The 19,732-nt window shown below is 35.9% G+C and overlaps 1 protein-coding gene across 2 annotated transcripts in view; it reads left to right on the top strand.

Moving 5' to 3' along the window:
- Window positions 1-14,168, top strand: part of RCOR3 (REST corepressor 3) — a 38,602-nt gene extending 24,434 nt beyond the window's left edge. The window contains exons 7-12 of one of the 2 annotated variants that reach the window (XM_063443859.1): window positions 1,783-1,861; window positions 3,131-3,349; window positions 4,544-4,621; window positions 4,777-4,834; window positions 13,107-13,348; window positions 13,667-14,168. In XM_063443859.1, the coding sequence (XP_063299929.1) occupies window positions 1,783-1,861; window positions 3,131-3,349; window positions 4,544-4,621; window positions 4,777-4,834; window positions 13,107-13,348; window positions 13,667-14,011 (1,021 nt within the window). In that variant the 3' untranslated portion in view covers window positions 14,012-14,168. The remainder of the gene's footprint in view (window positions 1-1,782; window positions 1,862-3,130; window positions 3,350-4,543; window positions 4,622-4,776; window positions 4,835-13,106; window positions 13,349-13,666) is intronic. The other variant, XM_063443861.1, reaches the window with a different exon arrangement.
- Window positions 14,169-19,732: the final 5,564 nt, after the last annotated feature.

The raw sequence follows: 19,732 nt of genomic DNA, 5'->3' as shown, positions 1-19,732 counted from the left end.
CTGCATCCATTACACACACACATATTCTTGAAAACATAACAAATTCTGACTGGCATGTATATTTTGTGCATGTACCTTAATAAAAAAAAAAAGATTTGCAAAGAAATTAATAGTAAACATATTCAGTTAACAGTAGATTTGTGTAGAAATGGTTTTGATTTTTAAATGGTAAATGTACAGTATATTGGTAAGTTATCGGTTCACAGATTATCGGTATCTGCTCTAAAAAATCAATATCGGTCGCTCCCTATAGGACGCAATTCAAGAATGGACTGCTTCTATACAGTGACTTGTGGAAACTTTATTGATTGATAAAAAATTTCATTTATACACAGTTTCTGTACTATGATAGCAAGAATTTAGAATCAAGTAAAGCTTTGGGATCAGTAGAGTCCTAAAAAAATTTATTTAAACTACTTGTACATTTAAAACTTTAGAGAGAACTGTTCATTTAACTTTAAAAGTTAAGAATGTCAGGATAGCTCTTAAATATTTTATTTGCATAGTTTGTCACAGCATTAAAACGTTGAAACATAAAGTTTTTCTGCAGAAGTCAGCTGGTCCCTTTCTAGACTAGCCTTTATACCCGGTACTATCTCCTGGTCTGGACTGTAGGGTTTTTAATCTCAAGATTTTTTTTTTTTTTTTTAACTAAAATATACACTACCACCACTGCTGGCTTTTTTGTGTCTGCAACTCTTTCCTCTAAATTTCCTTTTGTCATTCTGTTCTAGCTTTCCTCCTCCTGCATGGTATGAGGCTGATTTCCTTAAAATATTTTGAAAATGATCAAAATAACATTTTCCTGGAATTATTATGAGAATATTGTGACACATTTACGGTATCATAACTCATTGGATGCACTTATTAAACATTCAACCAAAACACATACATTTGTTGAAATTAGCAAAATCTCTTAACAAGAACAAAATAGGTTACTTCTTATTCACCTTCACAGTTTGGGATCTTTGCCTTTTCTAATCTTATTACATATTATCACAAATTATTGTAAGCATATGTGAATGCTGGGTCAGCAGGAAAGTAACACACTTTCTATGCTTATTTACGAATATTTTCCTTTTTTTTTTTTAAATTGTTAAAATAGTGAAGCCTTTTTTCGATTTAAGGGTAATGTGACTAATTATTGTACAATGAAGTGCGTTTTTTTTTGTTTTGTTTTTCTCAATGGTATTCTGCAAAGAATTCCTTACTATTGAAAATTACTAGAGAGGAAACACACACCTATTGAAGCTTTGCTCCTAAAATCTAGTGGGCCAGATATTCCCATTGAACTCTTGTCCAAATAAAATTTATAAAAAATCTTAACCGACTGATGAAGGAAGAGATTGACTCCCAATGCTGGTTGGCCATAATATTGAGATTTTTATGTATATCTCAGCACCCCATGTCAGTCTTTCATTATATGATATTTGATATGTGGTTCTATCCCCAGAAAGCCACCAAAAAGTGTGGGGGGGGGGGGGGGGGGGGGGTTTTAGTCAATGCTGAAAAAAACCAAAAAATGTCCACTCCAAGTAGTGTTACAGTGATATTCCTACGGTTTTGCATAGAAACTTTAAACCGTGAAATCAAGGAATATAAGCACACTAGTAATAACTATTTTATTTTTAATTGTTCTATTTTTTTTCCATTGTTTTTTCCTAAGTTGAAAACAAGCTGTGTTTGATTAACCGTCACTTTATCAAGTTGTAATGTGGTCTGCTAGAAACCTGTCATAGAAGAAAAGGAGCAAACTGAAAAATCTGTTGTGTTTATACTCAGTGATGATGAGGTGGAAGAAGCAAATCCAAAGGATGGGAATGATAGTGATTATGAGCCTAAGAAGGAAACCAAAAAAGAGGTAGGGCAAAGACTAGATTGCAGCTTTCCTTTATTTTCAATCACGTTACAAAAAAAAATAATCAAATCTGTCTTAACCCCATCGTAACCTGCTATGACTGCTTTGATATTATCAGTGGTGCTAACACTGGCACCCCATGTGTTTGTGGGTTTCGCTTCCCATGAATATCATGATAAACATAGTGCACCAACATTTGGGGTGCCAACGCTAGCCATTGCTGGTGTAAAATGGTTTCCAGAAAGCCTTGTAAATTAGGGTTAACTATAACAGTGCAAAACAACAATAAATACATAGAAATACAACACTGAAAATATTCTGTAATTATACAATTGAATAAATTTAATTGCAAATTTATTTTTGTGGATGTTCATCCGTTAGGAGGGGGAGGATATGTACTCTAACTGCATGTTGGTTCACTGGTGATCACATACCTCAGTAGTTATCAGATCAGTATGAATTTTAAGTAGGTGTGCCCCTGTATTTCCCCTGCCCTGTTGTGTGCGGAGAGATAGCTAGCCTTTATAATAACAGTTTTGCTAAAAGAAATGATCATTTGATTGACGTTGCCCAGGCAACATTCAGGCCTCTCTCTACATAAGCCTATTGTGCCTCATCTTGGGCAGTTGATGTGCAGGATAATTCCTTTGAGGTTAGTCACTTGTCTTCTAACTTTCACAAATGAAATCTGAATGTCAAAACGGAGTGACTATGGGGGGTTGTTGGAGAATTTTTCCAGATCAGCAATTATTGGTTTAATTTTGCCACTCAGATTTAATTTGCAAAAATGCAGAATTTAATGAATAATCCTGATCACATAATGCTTAGTAAGTAACTAAGCCTTTTGGCAGTTTCAGCCAGCATCATCTGAGCGATTCGCTAGGACTACAACTGCACATAATGGGAGGTGCAGTCCAGAGCACTTAATGGTACAAGTTGAGAGTTTTGCAAAAGTTGAGAGACCCGCCCTTACTATTATCCTTCCTCTTTTGTTTGAACAAATGATGCAATAACATTGGCTTTACAGCCATCAGAGCTGCATGTAAATGCCTATTGTACCATATCTAAAATAATGTTTATAAGCTTAGTGGGAATTGCAGGCCTATCTGTAATAAAGGTAGCAAGAAATCTCCAGTCCTGTAACCGTGTGAAACTCAACAAAAACTGAAAAATAACCAGTTCAGTGGAGGCAGAGGTGAATTGTCTGTGTTAATGAAAACAAATGATTATTAAATGGAATTCATTCAAATGTCCGCTATGTTGTCTTTTTAGATAAGTACAGAGCCGTGTATTCAGCCTGTCAAAGTGGCTCTGGGTAGAAGAGAGTATCAAAGTTTACAGCATCGGCATCATTCACAGCGTTCAAAATGCCGCCCACCAAAAGGCATGTACATATCCAAGGAAGACGTCGTAGCTGTCTCTTGTAGCCCGAACGCTGCCAATACTATTCTCAGACAACTGGACATGGAATTGATATCATTAAAACGCCAGGTAATGCATTTCTCCTTTAATATTACAAGAATGGGGTTTAATGCATTTGGATATTATCAGTTGTCAGCTGTGTATAAAAGTGCACCCATGGCATTTTCACAAGGCAGACTAACTAAGGCTGCTTCTTGGTATTGTGCTAATGTTTTGCTCTGTAATGTTACATTTTGGTGGGGGAGAACCTAGAAAATGGAAATGATTGTATCCGTATACATGGCTAGTTGATATAGATACAGAGTGTATTAAAATGTTAGTAATTGTGCATTATTTAAAAGTATGTTTAAATGTGAATTGAAGCAGAATAGACACATGATATTTACTAACTAAGAGTTAAAAATGGGTGTTCTATTTTTCTTTTTCTAAAACTTTCAAGAAGTCATCAGCATTTACTGTGGTGAAGAGCGGAACTGTCACTTATTTGCGGTACTGAAATAGATAATATTTTTGTTCATAGGTAAATTATTTGTAAATAATATTCAGGGTCATTCACAAGTGTGTAAATGTTGGGAATTCAAAGTGAAGGTTAAAATTGTAAGCTGCTGTAGCCAACCTGAATCAGCTATGTGAAGTTTTCAGGGTGCTGTGTCCCTATTGCACTTAGTGCTGCAATGTAAAACATTGCAGTTCCAGAGAAATTTCAATGTTTACATTGCAGCTCTAAGTCTGCCCACAGTTACTATCTACCCGACAGCCACTGTAGACGCTTCCAGAATCCAAACGAACCTTTGGTCCGTTATCTGACGCTGGACGTCCTCACGCTCTGCTTGAGGATCTCCAGCATCAGATTTTCCCCACAGGAAAGCATTGAATAATGGTGAGGATTAATGCCCGCGCGGCCATTGCCAGACATGCGCCTTAGGTCTCCCCCACCTGCAGACTTCGGCGGGGGAGGAGCATGGGCGGAGCCGGACATCGGCGCTGGACTGAGGTAAGTGGCTGAAGGGGTTTTAACCTATTAAAACTATAGAGCCAGGAAAACGGTTGGTGGCTAAAGTCCTACAGTTTGCAATTCTCTTTGCATTCTCAATATTTTAACACTAAAGGGAAAAATCCTGAAACAAAATGAAAATGTCTTCAGAGCACAATTTTCACTGTTTTATGTCCTGTAGGTTCTTTGAACATTTGTTCTGTGTATTTTCCTATGTAACATATACACTGTCTACAATGACTCATTGTACATTGTGTTTGTGTATTCAGGTACAGAATGCGAAGCAGATTAACAGCGGACTCAAACAGAAGTTGGATGGAGGGATAGATGAATTTAAACCAGCTGAGGTAATCTGACGTCAGATTGTTTGTGTGTTGTGTGTGTGTGTCTATGTATTTGTCTGTGTTTGTTTATTATATATCATTTAAACTACTCACAGTCAATTTCCTGTTGAATTTCCTATAATTTGTTTGGTTTCAGTATTTTTCTCCTTTTATTACAGACTAATCAGAAAATAAATGCACGTTGGACCACAGAAGAACAGCTGTTAGCAGTGCAGGGTAGGTTGAATGCATTATGTCATAAGGATAAATGAGAGCAGATTTCATGCACACAATTCATTTAAAATTGGATATTACACTGTTTCCTGCAATTTTGGAAATCTGGGGTTTATTATTTTTCTATTAACAGATTGCTGTTCTCGCTAAAAAGCTTTTAAAATAATTTGGCGCTGGGGGTACAGATGTATGTGAATTAGAATCACCTCCAAAATCTTTCATACCACAATTCCAGTTAAACCACTTACTATACTGTCATGCTGTACAAACAATTTGTGGCTGAATATTTCTATTCCATGTAAATTGTATTTAGATATATTCATTTATATATTCAAAGCATTACAAAAATAGTTCTACTCATTTGTTTTTGACTGTTTAGATATCTATAATCTAATACATAATCTAGATATATTATTGCCCAAAATGTAATTTATTTATTTTATTTTTAGTGATCAATTTGTTCCATTATTTATGCATGGAAATGCAAGTAATTAACACTTTCAAAAAAATAATAGTTAAAGCACTTCTTGGGCTTTGTAGATTTGAATTGAATTTTTGAAATAAAAAAAATCCATAATATTTCTTTTTTTTTTTAATGTTAATGCTTCTTTCTGCACTTAGGTCTATTGCAAAAATTACAATAAAAAGAGTTTCTCAAAGCTTTATAACCAATAGTTGCCATTCTCCAGTAATGGGGCAAAATATTTTCCAACATTATGCGTCCTACCCTGGTCCGCCGGTCTGCCTCCCCCACCCCCTCCCAGACCCTCTTAAATCCGTATTTATTTATTTTTTAAATCACCTTTTTTCCAGCGCCACATGGGCCTGCCAGCACTGGCCTCCCCCCGATCCGCCTCCTTGGCTGGCATAATCAGAATTTATGATCTCAGCCAATCACAATGTTTTTCCATAGGAAAAATTGGATTGGTTGAGATTGTCAATTCTGGTGATCTCAGACAAGGAAGCTGGTCAGTGGGCAGAGCTAAATGCTATCCTAGCCAATCCTTATAGAGATGCATTGATTCAATGCATAGCGTGAAGACGCTGAACGGCAGTGCTGCACACTGTAATTGTTCTGGTGACTATAGTGTCCCTTTGAGTTTATTCATTAGGCAGTGAAATTTTATTGTTTTTAATTCTTTTTTATTTGATAATAAATTATGAAAGCATTTGGGTAGGAAATAATAACTAAGGTGAAGAATGTATCCAACCTGTTTATTTTGGCCTATATTTTTCATTCAAACTCGCTATATCTCACTGTTTTGCGATTTAATTTTAATAACTTCCACAACAATTTTTAGTGAGACTCTTTGTCCAAAGTTGACGTTTACTAAACTCATATGGACAAACCTACTAGCAAACACAGTTGCAAAAGGAAAAGTTGAGTTGTGGTATTTAGCAATGGAATTCTTATTTTTTTCCTTGTGAATAAAATAAAATGTTGCTGTTTTATTTCCAAGTATTGTTTAACTTTTTATATGTTTATTGCATAATGTATTTTTGTTTTGTTAAATTCTTACACGTTTTACTTTAAATTCAAGCTGGTTATATTAGTTGAAAATTAGTTTTCCTCTATTTTAATTTTCATCTATTTAATTTAAATCTTTCCTCGGATGTGTCTGTTTTTTATTTTTATTTTTAACCTAATCTGAGAACATGGACTGCATTTAATTTGCTGCGAGAACACAATTAAAGTGATATCCTAGTACCTAGAGAAAAGGTGGTGTTTACATTGCTGCCTAGTGGCTGTCACTCGGATACTGAACACTCTGCATAGAGGTGCATTGGTTTAGTGCATTTCTACAAGGAGATGCTAATTGGTGCAGTGCAGAGTTTTGCCGCAGATGCTCACTAGCCTCCCAATGCTTTCCTGTGGGGAAGCATTGGCTTGGCTGAGATCATCAAAATTGATCTCAGCTATGGAGACAAGACTGGCCACAGAAAGAGAAGTGCAACGATGATGTAAACTTCAGTAAAAGTACTTTTTTACTCCATTCCGAGGGTGGGCAGTAACCAAGTTAGAACCCTTTATATGTAGCCGCGAAGTGGAAAATTAACAACTTAAAGGGTTACTCTAAGTACCATGCCCATGTCAGTGATTTGAAGTGGCCATGGTGCTTGGAGTTGTATGTGCAATATTTCACTTCAGAAATATTAATTCTGTCTATATTCGGCGTTTGTCAACACGCATAGCATGCTTGCGATAGACCACCAATGGCGGCACGCCTTCCCCCCCCTGCGCTGCACAAGTCCTCCTCTCAGCCAGTGAATGGAACTGACCTCACCAGATGAGGATCAGGCTGCAAGAAGGAATTGGCCTCAATGTGAGAAAACCAGTAAGTTTATAGTTTATTACTTACATAGAATGTGATGGCAGATAAGAACCATTCGGCCCATCTAGTCTGCCCAATTTTCTAAATACTTTCATTAGTCCCTGGCCTTATCTTATAGTTAGGATAGCCTTATGCCTATCCCACACATGCTTAAACTCCTTCACCGTGTTAACCACTACCACTTCAGCTGGAAGGCTATTCCATGCATCCACTACCCTCTCAGTAATGTAATACTTTCTGATATTATTTTTAAACCTTTGCCCCTCTAATTTAAAACTATGTCCTCTTGTTGTGGTAGTTTTTCTTATTTTAAATATAGTCTCCTCCTTTACTGTGTTGATTCCCTTTATGTATTTAAATGCTTCTATCATATCCCCCCTGTCTCGTCTTTCCTCCAAGCTATACCTAGCGAGATCTTTTAACCTTTCCTTGTAAGTTTTATCCTGTAATCCATAAACCAGTTTAGCAGTCCTTCTCTGAATTATTTCCAAAGTATCAATATCCTTCTGGAGATACGGTCTCCAGTACTGCGTACAATACTCCAAGTGAGGGCTCACCAGTGTTCTGTACAATGGCATGAGCACTTCCCTCTTTCTACTGCTAATACCTCTCCCTATACAACCAAACATTCTGCTAGCATTTCCTGCTGCTCTATTACATTGTCTGCCTACTTTATATTTTAACTCATTTAATCGACCATGCCAGCAAGGCTTTCTCTATCCATAAACAGTGTTTCATTAAAACACTCTTTTTGGTTGGAGTAACCACGCAAAATAACAAAGCCTGAACATATATTCTAGAACTATAGCGTTAGGCATGCCTGTTTGTATTCTAACGCTAAAGTGTTATTTCAACTGCAAGTGGGTCACATGGAAAGCAAGGGAAATAAGTTGTTGTTTTTTTCCGGCTGTTTTACAATTGATCAAGCTACCTTTAAAATAATTTTCTGCTATTCTAACTAAATGCCATGTTGTGCAGTCTTCAGGCAAAGAGTTTAAATAAAAAATGAAAAATGAGATGACCGATTCGGTTAACCTAGAGGGACCATCCACAGCTGCCTGCCAGTTAGTACAGGTTCTAAGTTGTGAGACTTAACAAATTAATAGCGGGGACTGTCTATCATATTTTCAAGCTGTTGGCATAGATATGTTCCATTAAGCTTCAGCTGAACCATTATTAAAATGCATTAGTAGTGCATTCATTTGCACTTTTAAGTTGTTGAGTAAATTTAGCAGTAAGTACAGAGCAGAACTGATGCTTGCTAGCGAATGGTTGCAGGATGCAATGCCACCTTGGTTAAGCAGGATGACCTTTACGTAGAGATAGTTAGAATAATACATATACAGTATGTAGTTTGTGGTAGGTACATAGATCTCTAAGCACTGTATGGAACAGAACTCTTTAGATGCCAGGGTTTTATGTCTGAACAGTGCTAGATTCTATGTACTGTGCCCCATATATAGGTGCTTTTTCATTACTTTCAGGGCAGCAATTGTTCTGCACTTTGAAAGATAGTGTTATATGTATAGGCACTTTGTGGGTCTTCTACGCAAACATTAGTGACTTAGTAATGCAAGTACTGTATCAATTAATCAAAATTTACCATTAAGTGATTGAATCCCGGAAGGCTTGGAATTATTATTATTATTTTTTAAAAACAGCCATTGGTATACAGGAGCAAAGTAAAACCGTAAAGCACCATAATCACTACAGCCCTCTGTAGGACTTCTCGCACAGTTCTGTATCCTATCAGTTTTCAAGCATTTTGACATAGAGTAGGCTTCCACATTAACAATATCCGATAGTGCCAGTGGCCATAACCACTCAATATGTTATGATGTAAGACTGCCCCCTTTTAAATATTCAGAATTTTTATGATCTTCTATTGCTTTAAAAATAATACATTGCAAAAGAAATAGCGTTTCAATCCATTAAACAAAGATTTCAGCTACCTAGCACTGAGATTTTTTCTTATTTGCGGATAAAGTATTTTTTACAGCGATATATGGTGATTCCAATAGAGAGAGCTCAAATATTATTAAAATCCCTTTTTTTTTTTTTTTTTAAAGAGACACCATGTAAAATTCTGGCCAAAACAATTGAAATCATTAGAAACATAAACTATTCAGCAACTTGCCCTCAAAAGAATAAATGGGAAAGAGAGCTGAACTTCCAATTAGACCTACAAGAGGGGTGTAACGCTATTAATAAGACACGTAAACAAGTGCAATGTTTGAACTTGGTAGAAACTCATTACAAAGTCGCGAACAGATGGTATCTTGTCCCGAAAAGGCTAGCTCAGATGTACTCCGATAGAGATGTGGCCGGGAGGAAGGGTCATACCTCGACATCTGGTGGATTTGTCCAGATATTCAAAAGGCAGTAGAATCACTATTTAATTATATAAAAGAGAAGACGGAGATAGTCCTAGATAAAAAAAAAAAAAAAAAAAACGGAAGTTGCGCTATTGCATATGCAGTGGCCAAAAGTCCCATTTAAGAAAGAGTGTTTCATAACGCATTGTTTTGTTGCCTATAAAATAGTAATCGCAAGAAACTAAATATAATCAAAGATTAGTATTAAAGAACAAATAATGATCCAGATTAAAATGGAAAGAGATATAAGTATTCCCTTCTTGAACAATCCGAAAAGATATGAGCCATGGCAGCAATGGGTAAATGAGATATAACAGGTTAACTATAAGACTCCAGCTCCTGAGCGAGAGCATAAACTCCTTATCCTTCCCCTCAGTGTCTGCAGACAGTTGTTAATAGTAGATTTGTATAAATATTGAAGATAACTACATTTGATGAATTGTATTTTTGTACTGTTTGTGTTTTATATTGTCTTTGTGAATATTTGTGTAAAAACGAATAAAAGAATTGATATAAAAAATAAAAATAAAAATGCAATGAAAGTCATCATTTTCATCAAGCATGTCTGTGCTTGGCTCTGCTGGGGCTGCCCCAGTACAGAACATGTCCTGCCATACCGCTTTATTCATCTGGATGTTTAAGCTGGATTTCAACGTCCATATGTATTTAGATGTGAATATGAGCCTGACTGACATGCCATTTCACTCATCAGTTTATTTCTGTATGTATGTACTATATTTTTTTTTACCATAAATATGGGACATATTCATTAAACTGTGAATTATTGCAAAATGTTTAAAAAGATGTAGCTGTGCCATTGTGGTGTAAAATGTGTTTTTCATTACACCAATGTTCACTGTTTAGTAAATAAACCCCTTAGTCTTGCGTATTTCATGAACACGTTTCTAAGACACATAAATTGTTCCTGTTGCATTTGCTGGAAACTAGACAATGTCTATACTTTTCACAAACTCATACAAGTTACATTTGTGCAAAAATTTGTTTTTACCGGTTTGTCAGAAACTACAAAATCCATTTAATCCACACTCAAAGAAACTGATACGTCTCGAGGTCTCTAAGACTCAGTAAAATCTGGACAAATTTAATTCGGGTGCTGATTAAAAGGACTTTGGTTCAGACAAACCTGTTCAGACTATTGCAGAAGGCTATTTCAAATCAGCATTTTGTGCGTGCATTTTTTTTACTTTACTTTTTTTCTCCATTCAATAATAAATGTATCCACACATTCATAAAGGTATTGGATGATTTCCATCATGCAAATTAATCATTTACATTTGCAAAAAAACAAATGCATATTGTACATTGTATCTGCTCATAATCAAGATATATTCCCTGGATGTTGGGCAAAAGTAACATCCCCCCAGGACGTACTTGGAAGCCAGAGTAATCTGAATGTACCTTTCCTGGTGAAATACTTAGTTTTTTGTTTTTATTATTATATGAGGATATGGGGAAAAAAAAATCCTTTGGCTGTTTACCTACGGAACCGTATGATAATCCTTCTGTGACCCTTGTACTCTGGAAGTCACATCTTGCATCCGTCATTACTTTTCATTACGTACATTTTTCCAACATTTTTATTTTAAGAGGAGTGGGATGAAATGGCCATTGGGCGGTAACGATATATGGTCGTCCATCAAGGGTTAAACTCCTTGGTGACTTTGACGATACGGCCTGGTGTCTCTGTGCACTAATGGTGTATATTTTGTGTCGGGGACTACGTCTCCCCTGATGTTTTGCCTGTATTATGGCTATAAGAGTATTATGGGAGATGTAGTCCACAATATCCGGAGTGCCGTAGTAACCTAATCCTGATATATAATAATGTTAACCTTGGCATAGAGGTACAGGATATCGTATGACATGCAAATAATGAGAAAACAGCTCAGATCTCCATGTAATTTAACTGTTAAAAATTAACCATACACTATGGGTTTTCCCAAACGCCAGTAGGTTTCTTTATCCTGCTTTAAGAATTTTTATTTACCTACTAAGGTTAAAGACTGGAGAATCAAGCAAATCATTCCAAACCCTAATTTAGTACATGTTTTCCAGGAAGCAGCTGAACAAACCCCTATTGTTTTGTTTTATATTTTCCCCCAAGTTGGTCCCTGACTAAACTGAATGTGATGAACAATACAATCATCTTTGCTAAAATGTATCAAATACTCCATGCTCAAATTAGTTCCCATATATTGTATTATTTAATTATTTAGAAAGTGCCAACAAATTCCGTAGCACTGTACAATATATGATACAAGTGCATTTTTGTGTAACAGGCGCTTGAACAGTGCAGAAAATTGAATCAGAACCGCCTGTGTGTGAATATCTCCCGATTTCACACAATATCATTAAACCAATGTAAATTCAACTGTGTGAAAACTAATTTGAGTATAGGTATATATTGTACAGTGTGGTATACACACCCAGCCCAGTTATGGTGGAGCGCTGTACCCCAAATGTTAACAGGTAGTACAGCCAATAAAATATTAACACGCATATAGTGTAGTATTGCCGATATAAAAGTGAGAGTGCTTACATATATTACACTATATACGTGTTTATATTTTATAAGCTGTACTACCTTTTAACATTTAGTGTAAGGGTTTTTAGCCTATAGCGCTCCACCATAACTGGGGTGGGTGTATATACAATAACACAGTTAAATTTACACTGTACAATATATACCTATACTCAAATTAGTTCACATATATATATGTACCTATAAACCATAGTTCAGTGGAAGCTGATCCCAGAAAGGTTTTCTGTTGGACTTTCTTTCGGATCAGTGAAAGTCCAGGAAATAGCAGCACAGTCCACAGACCTATCTATCAGATCACACTGCAGAATTCAGTCGTTACGATGATCAGGTACCACATCCTGCCGGCCCAGTAACCAAATCAGAACTACAGTTTCTGGCTACATGTCCATGATACTAAGCAAATTGACTGTCAAAGGTTAGCCATCAATGAGCAAGTACACCATTGATTGATCTCGTTCATAGTGATTAATGTAAGTGGCCACTTGCTGAACCACTTGTTAGATCATTCTTTACAGTTCTAGAAACACACTGATTAGAGAACCAATAGTTATCCATATAAGTGCAGTCTACCCCTATTCACACAAGTAGATGAACACATCAGATTTTCCCTACTATTTGTGAAGTTTTAACTTAATACTATCTGACAACCATCACTGTTGTTGCATCGTAAAACCCAACATATAGGCCAGTGCTGGTTGATATTTTTTGCCACAACTATTGTGTCTTATTGTGAACTGTGGTTTGCATGGTGATTACCCAGTCCTTTGATCAAAGGTTAGCCATAACTAGACTGGACCAGTGATTATCAAACCAGTTCTCTAGGAAACAAACAGTTCAAGATGTAGGAATTTTCCAATTCAGTGGATACCAGCTGGTAGTCGTTCAGGACCACTGGTCTAGAATTAAGTGTAAAGGAGAGGGATCCTAAACCATGCCCATTTGTTATCATACACAGCACCTCATGAGCATATTGTCTTTGGTGAATATTGTACTTTGCCTTCCAGGTGTCCGCAAATATGGTAAAGATTTTCAAGCTATTGCAGATGTAATTGGCAACAAGACTGTTGGGCAAGTGAAGAACTTCTTTGTAAACTACAGGCGTCGGTTTAACTTAGAGGAGGTATTGCAGGAGTGGGAAGCAGAACAAGGAACCCAGGCCTCTAATGGTGATGCTTCTACTTTAGGGGATGACACTAAAAACACTTCTCATGTGCCATCAGGAAAAAGCACTGATGAAGAAGATGAGGTGTGTTTGTGTATCCACAGTCTTGAGTTGAGAAGTTATTGATGAATGACTGGTAATTTGGTAGATAAAAAGGTAGTATTGAGCAGTGTAACATTATAACCTGACAACTGTTTAGGCTTGAATATAATGTAAATGCTTCTAAATGAAGCTCTGTATATGATAAAACACCCTTGTGACAATTATTTGCTAAACATAAGAACTTTGAATATAATTATGTGCTTTATGGAATCATGTTATTGTATTCATTGTAAGGAGGCTATGTAATGGTTATTTGCACATACTAGTCTAAAGTATAGTTTGCCTTTTTCATTCTTTTAGACTCAAACCAATCAAACAACTCCTCCCACAGGCCTGTCACCTCCAGCACAGACCTCTGTTCCAGCCCCAGCAGCCTCGGTAACTGCCTTGAATCAGCCACCACCACTACTTCGACCAACACTGCCAGCTGCCCCAGCACTCCACCGGCAGCCTCCACCTCTCCAGCAACAGGCACGATTCGCTCAGCCAAGGCCCACCCTCAACCAACCTCCTCCACCGCTAATCCGCCCAGCTAGTTCCATGCCTCCTCGTCTAAACCCAAGACCAATAGTGACCACAACAACTGGTCAGCAGCCACCATCTCTTATTGGGATCCAGACTGAGCCACAGTCTACAATGCATTGAAATACAGAATGGAAATAAACTTAGTCTTAAAATACCATTGTGAGATGAGGCAGATGTCTTGATTTCCCTGTTTTAGGGACAATTTAGAATGCTCCAAAGCCAATTTTAATGATGGTCAACTGTTTTCTTTTGTAAGTGGTTTTGTCTTTTTGTGTGTGTGAGCTTTTTTTTGTGTTTTTTTTGTTTTGTTTTTTGTTCTTTGTTTTGTTTTGTTTGTCTGTTTGTTTCCATCTTGCATATACTAAACTGCTAATGAAAAAGCACCAGTGTATCCCTGCATTTTCACTTCTAGCATTTGTTTTTGTGTGTATTTATGTACTTCAGAAGGAAGGATCCCAGGGGATAACAACACCCCTGGAGTCACAAAATAGGAAGTCCCTTGAAAATCTACATATGTGTAGTTAAAACATAACTTTTATTAGTCGTTATTTAATAAAATACCCGTGCTTATAGCTATGAGTCTAGTGACAGAAAAAAATGAAACTGAGAAGAATGCAGACAGGATAAAAAAAATAAATCATTTGTATATAGGAGAGATACCCTAGTGGTATGGTCACTTTCGAGAACCAATGATATGCTGGGAGAAATTACTCATATCCTATATATAAATACCGTAACTTGATATAGTAGGACTAGCTACTATGCGCTGGAAGGCACGTACCGTATATGAATAGTACGTGTAGATAAAATCTACAGCTGCCCAAATGCATCCACTTCAATCCTATACCCATAGATTCCAAGTGGCTATAATATCCTACTAAGTGTTGGTTTCAATGAATCGCTAAATATAACCGGAGTAGAATAGTATCCGATAGATACATGTAGCAAAACATTCCATAATGAAAAGAGGTCCCTTATATCCTTGTTACATAATATAAGTCTTGGTGATACAATTTGACCACTTCCCTGAATCACCAAGACTTATATTATGTAACGAGGATATAAGGGACCTCTTTTCATTATGGAATGTTTTGCTACATGTATCTATCGGATACTATTCTACTCCGGTTATCTTTAGCGATTCATTGAAACCAACACTTAGTAGGATATTATAGCCACTTGGAATCTATGGGTATAGGATTGAAGTGGATGCATTTGGGCAGCTGTAGATTTTATCTACACGTACTATTCATATACGGTACGTGCCTTCCAGCGCATAGTAGCTAGTCCTACTATATCAAGTTACGGTATTTATATATAGGATATGAGTAATTTCTCCCAGCATATCATTGGTTCTCGAAAGTGACCATACCACTAGGGTATCTCTCCTATATACAAGTGATTTCTTTATTTTTTTTTATCCTGTCTGCATTCTTCTCAGTTTCAGATTTTTCTGTCACTAGACTCATAGCTATAAGCACGGGTATTTTATTAAATAACGACTAACAAAAGTTATGTTTTAACTACACATATGTAGATTTTCAAGGGACTTCCTATTTTGTGACTCCAGGGGTGTTGTTATCCCCTGGGATCCTTTCTTCTGAAGTACACACGTTTGTGAGGGTTAACCCCTATTAGGTCATCCCTAACACATGTTAAGCTAGTCCCCCTAGGGGGCGCTAGTTTTATTCTTTATGTATGTATTTATATACATACACAGAATAGCCATAAGCTAAACCTGTGCACCAGGGTTTTTTGTTTTTTGTTTTTTTGCATATGTTAAATCATAATTGAACTACTCATTAACCATACTTAGAGTAAATAAGTCCCAAGTAAATAAGTAAATATGGTCAGTATTTAGAGAAGTTAAAATCACATATCCTGAATTTATGTGGAAAAAAGCACTTGCACCCCTATTGTGGTTAAAACAACGACCTCAATTACCACCGTATCTGATCTACTTACAGAACTGTTAAATAGGCATTATGTCATTCAAAGTATTTTTATTTATTTTTTTATACGCGTTTGAAAAGAAGAAGAAAAAAAAAAACGATTATGCAATTGTTCAACCCATACAGTTCCATGAAATGTGTTTTTAATGTGGCATACATAAATGAGGTTGTGATTGTTATATAATATAAGTTTTAGTGGCGTGGTATTTCTTTTATGTTTTGTATATTTTTATATATATATCTTTTATTTTATTGATCATTTTTGTTGTCGTTAGGAATAGTAAAATGTATCATGTTTACTAGGAGAATTCTCAATACATGCATTTGTAAATTGTTTTATGAGATCAAGTGATGAATTATATTATGTGTTTGTCTAATTGTATAATGTTTAAAACCGTCTTTGTCCACAGAGCTGTCAGAATATGACTGAACAGTGTGGAATAGTTCCTCATTTTCCATACGTGTATGTGTAAAAAAAACAATGGATTTGTGTGCCCTTCTTTTTCAAGGGATTAATTTTTAATAAATTATTTATTTAGCATATTCTGAAAAGTGCACTTACCACTGTTAATCTGAAACGTAGCAATGAAGAAAAAAATGTTTTTCTATTTTATCCCCAGTTTCTCTCTTGCAGCTTTTTTTTCTTTTCTTTGTGTAGTTTGGGGGTTGGGGGGAGGGAGATTAGGGGTGGATCTGACCAGTGCATTGAAATTTAGTTTAATCATATTTACTAATTCTTGAAGTTGTTTATGATCATACTGTCTATTAATACTAAACATGTGTACATTGCATTGCACATCCTTTAGACTGCAGATGATTTCATTGTTTCTATGACCGGTATTATTTTTGCATATCGAGTTCTTATTATGAGTGATTATGATACATTTTAATCTTGTAAATAAACCGCCCACTAAAGTGTTAATGATAAGTGAGCTGTTCGTAAATGTGGACTCATTCCTTAATAAAATAGTGCAGATCGCATTTATATCAAGTTAATTGATTGATTAGGCCAGCAATTGTTAATGTTGTGACCCAAAGTTGGGTCCTGATATTATTTCAGTCTCCCTCACTTATTGGAAGAGATGAAACACATTGGTCAGGGCCCTACTAGTTGTACAGAATACACAGAGCACTGCTATTCTAGTACAACAGTTAAATAATGGGTTTCTGAACTTATTTGAAAATTGAAGAATTTTAAAATTGAAGTCCTTAAGCCTTGAGCCAATCGTGTCTATTTAAAAGAAAAGAAAAAAGGTTAAGAAACCGCTGAATCAGACCGTGACTGCCTAGTTCTGAAATACGTATCCCTCTGGTACTTACATTCATTACAGTGACCATCATTGAGCCAGTAAAATAGTACCAATGTGCCAGTGTTTTATTATTGTCATTTTAATTTTTTTGGTTACATGATTTTTTTTTTCATGTTTTAATACACTAGTCGCTAATATTGTTTGGTTCAGTGTAAGTAAAAAAGTTGAAAATGAATTAGGCAATTTCAAAGTGTACTGCATATAACACCCCATCCCTCATCCCTCCTCCCCCCCCCAAAAAATCTTTAATTTTAAAACAGTGGTCTTGTTAGTTTATTTGAAGGGAATCTGTCAGTCAGATATATTTTGTTTTATGTATATTTTAAATGTTTGTCCAGTGTAAATGCAAATGTAGGTGGCAGACTTGTGTATGTTAAATTGTAATGATTTCAAATACAGTAAAAATTGTGTTTTGTGAAACAATTATGTATATAATTTTTTTACCTTTTCTCATGGTATCAGAAAAAATAGTTAATGTAGAGTGACCATAAAGCAACACCCAGGAATGTGAAATATATTTAAGTAGCCCTACTATACACACTTATAAATATGGTATAAAATGGTCTATTCTAAAATTACTAGTTTAGCATCATGGGTAATGCAGTTCCCAAACACCTGCTGTGGTAAGGTCAGCCATGGTATGTAGAAGAAAACTTATCGAAGAATTAACACGTCCCAGGATTCTTAGTATCATGTTTACTTATCCATATGTTTAACAAATATGTATTTGAGAGGTGTAAAAAAAATAAAATTAAATGTAGAAATTCACACCACCAGGTACCTTCATCTTAGCTGTCCTTCAATCACTGTTAATAAGCTCTGTCCTTTCCACCTGGCAGTCAGGATTGGAAGAATATGCAGACAAAATGAGAAATTAAACAGCATTTCTATTCTCCTCATCGTTTGTAATGTGTGTCCCAGTAGTGCCCTGTCTGAAACGAATTGTCTTTCATATAGATTTTTATTTTTTTTAAATCGGGTTATAGGTGATTCTTGATGTTGTATTCAATGGTGTAAATTCTGTATTGTAAAACAAATACTTCTCGCAGGGCTGGAATTGTTCTGTTGTGCTGAAGTAAATATATTCCATAAATATTCTGTACAAAATAATATTGTATCATTCTACCGAAAATATTATTTGTCTGAAAGATATTATTAGATGGAATAAATCTTTTATAACTAGAGCAATCAACCAGTGAGGATGTAAGAATTTTTACTTATAAACTAGACATGTTCTATAATGTGCACTTATTTTAGACCATTCTTGGCTGTTACAATCTATAAGAAAAGGCCTATTGCGTGCCGTTATTTCCTGAATTGTAGAAATCTAGAGGCCTCCCTGTCCATTGCAGAAAACACAATAGAGTACGATTATAAAGTTACCAACGCCTAAAGTTATCTCCAACAACTTGTACAACTTGTCTGCTTAACTAGGAACGCAAGACCTGTTAGAGAGAAGGGGCACGTAAAATAGCTTGCTTTAAGGTGGAAATTAATAGATCTAAATTCTTTCATCAACTGTCAATTGGTAAGCATCTCATCCTATGGTACTTATATGGTAAAGGCCAACAAAGCTTAAAACGTAACAGTTGTCTCTGAAATGCTTCATAAAGGACATAATACAGAATCTGCATCATATTTTGGCTTGGGTACATGTGGCCAGTGTTTATGCCTTGAATGGCTTAAGTATCTTTGAGTTGTAAATTATGTAACGTTGGATTGGTAAAGGCATCAGACCAATACAAGGAGCTAATAATCAATCATTTGATGTGTAACAACTGTATTTAATCTTATTACATGTCATTGAATTGCATTGTTGCTGTACTTTGAGAGAATAAATTGTATCCAACACCTCATAAAATACCTAATAGAGACCATAGTACTTTACAAGTGGTTTATCATGTTTCTTTTGTACTGGCAAATCATGTAAATACCAGTTGTCTATTTTAGTGTGTTTCAACCCCAGTTATTTTAACATATTTTTTTTATCTGTTCTGGTAATTTGCTTGGTGCTTTGATCATAGGATTAAAGTTTTAAATATTTACTTGCACTGTGTTTTGTATTTCTGTTACTCTGCTATCTGAATGTATTTAACCATTGCCAATATATATATATATATATATATATATATATATAACTGTTTAATAAATATACAGCCAATAAAAACATTATTTGAGGTCTATCTAAACCCCTTGCATTCCTGTAGATCTTGTCTGCAGCCTTTGCAAGCCCTCCCCTTCTAACCCCGCCTAGACTTTCTGTGGATGTCCAATCACAGACTTCCCTATGCAGCTCAATTAGAAGTCTCTGCAAGGCAGCCGCTCTGAGCCATTTCTGCCTCTTGAATTTAGCTCTGCTGAGCTAACCAAACAAGTAACAGGCCTGCTTGTCCAAGTGACAGCCAGGGAGGGTAACATTAATTAATTTATAAAAGAAATTTATAAAAGTGCAAATTTCGACTGAAATAAGCACGTTTGTAATGTGATAGAGGACATACTCTTCACACATTGGGTCAGAAGCTGGAGGTAGGGAAAAAAATTCATGTTGACCTTGGGCATGGAGAGTGTTCAGTGATGGT

The sequence above is a fragment of the Pelobates fuscus genome, chromosome 2, assembly GCF_036172605.1.
Source record: "Pelobates fuscus isolate aPelFus1 chromosome 2, aPelFus1.pri, whole genome shotgun sequence".
NCBI classification, from domain to species: domain Eukaryota; kingdom Metazoa; phylum Chordata; class Amphibia; order Anura; family Pelobatidae; genus Pelobates; species Pelobates fuscus.
The sequence above is the reverse complement of the archived record's forward strand: the minus strand, read 5'-3'. Positions and strand labels throughout refer to the sequence as shown.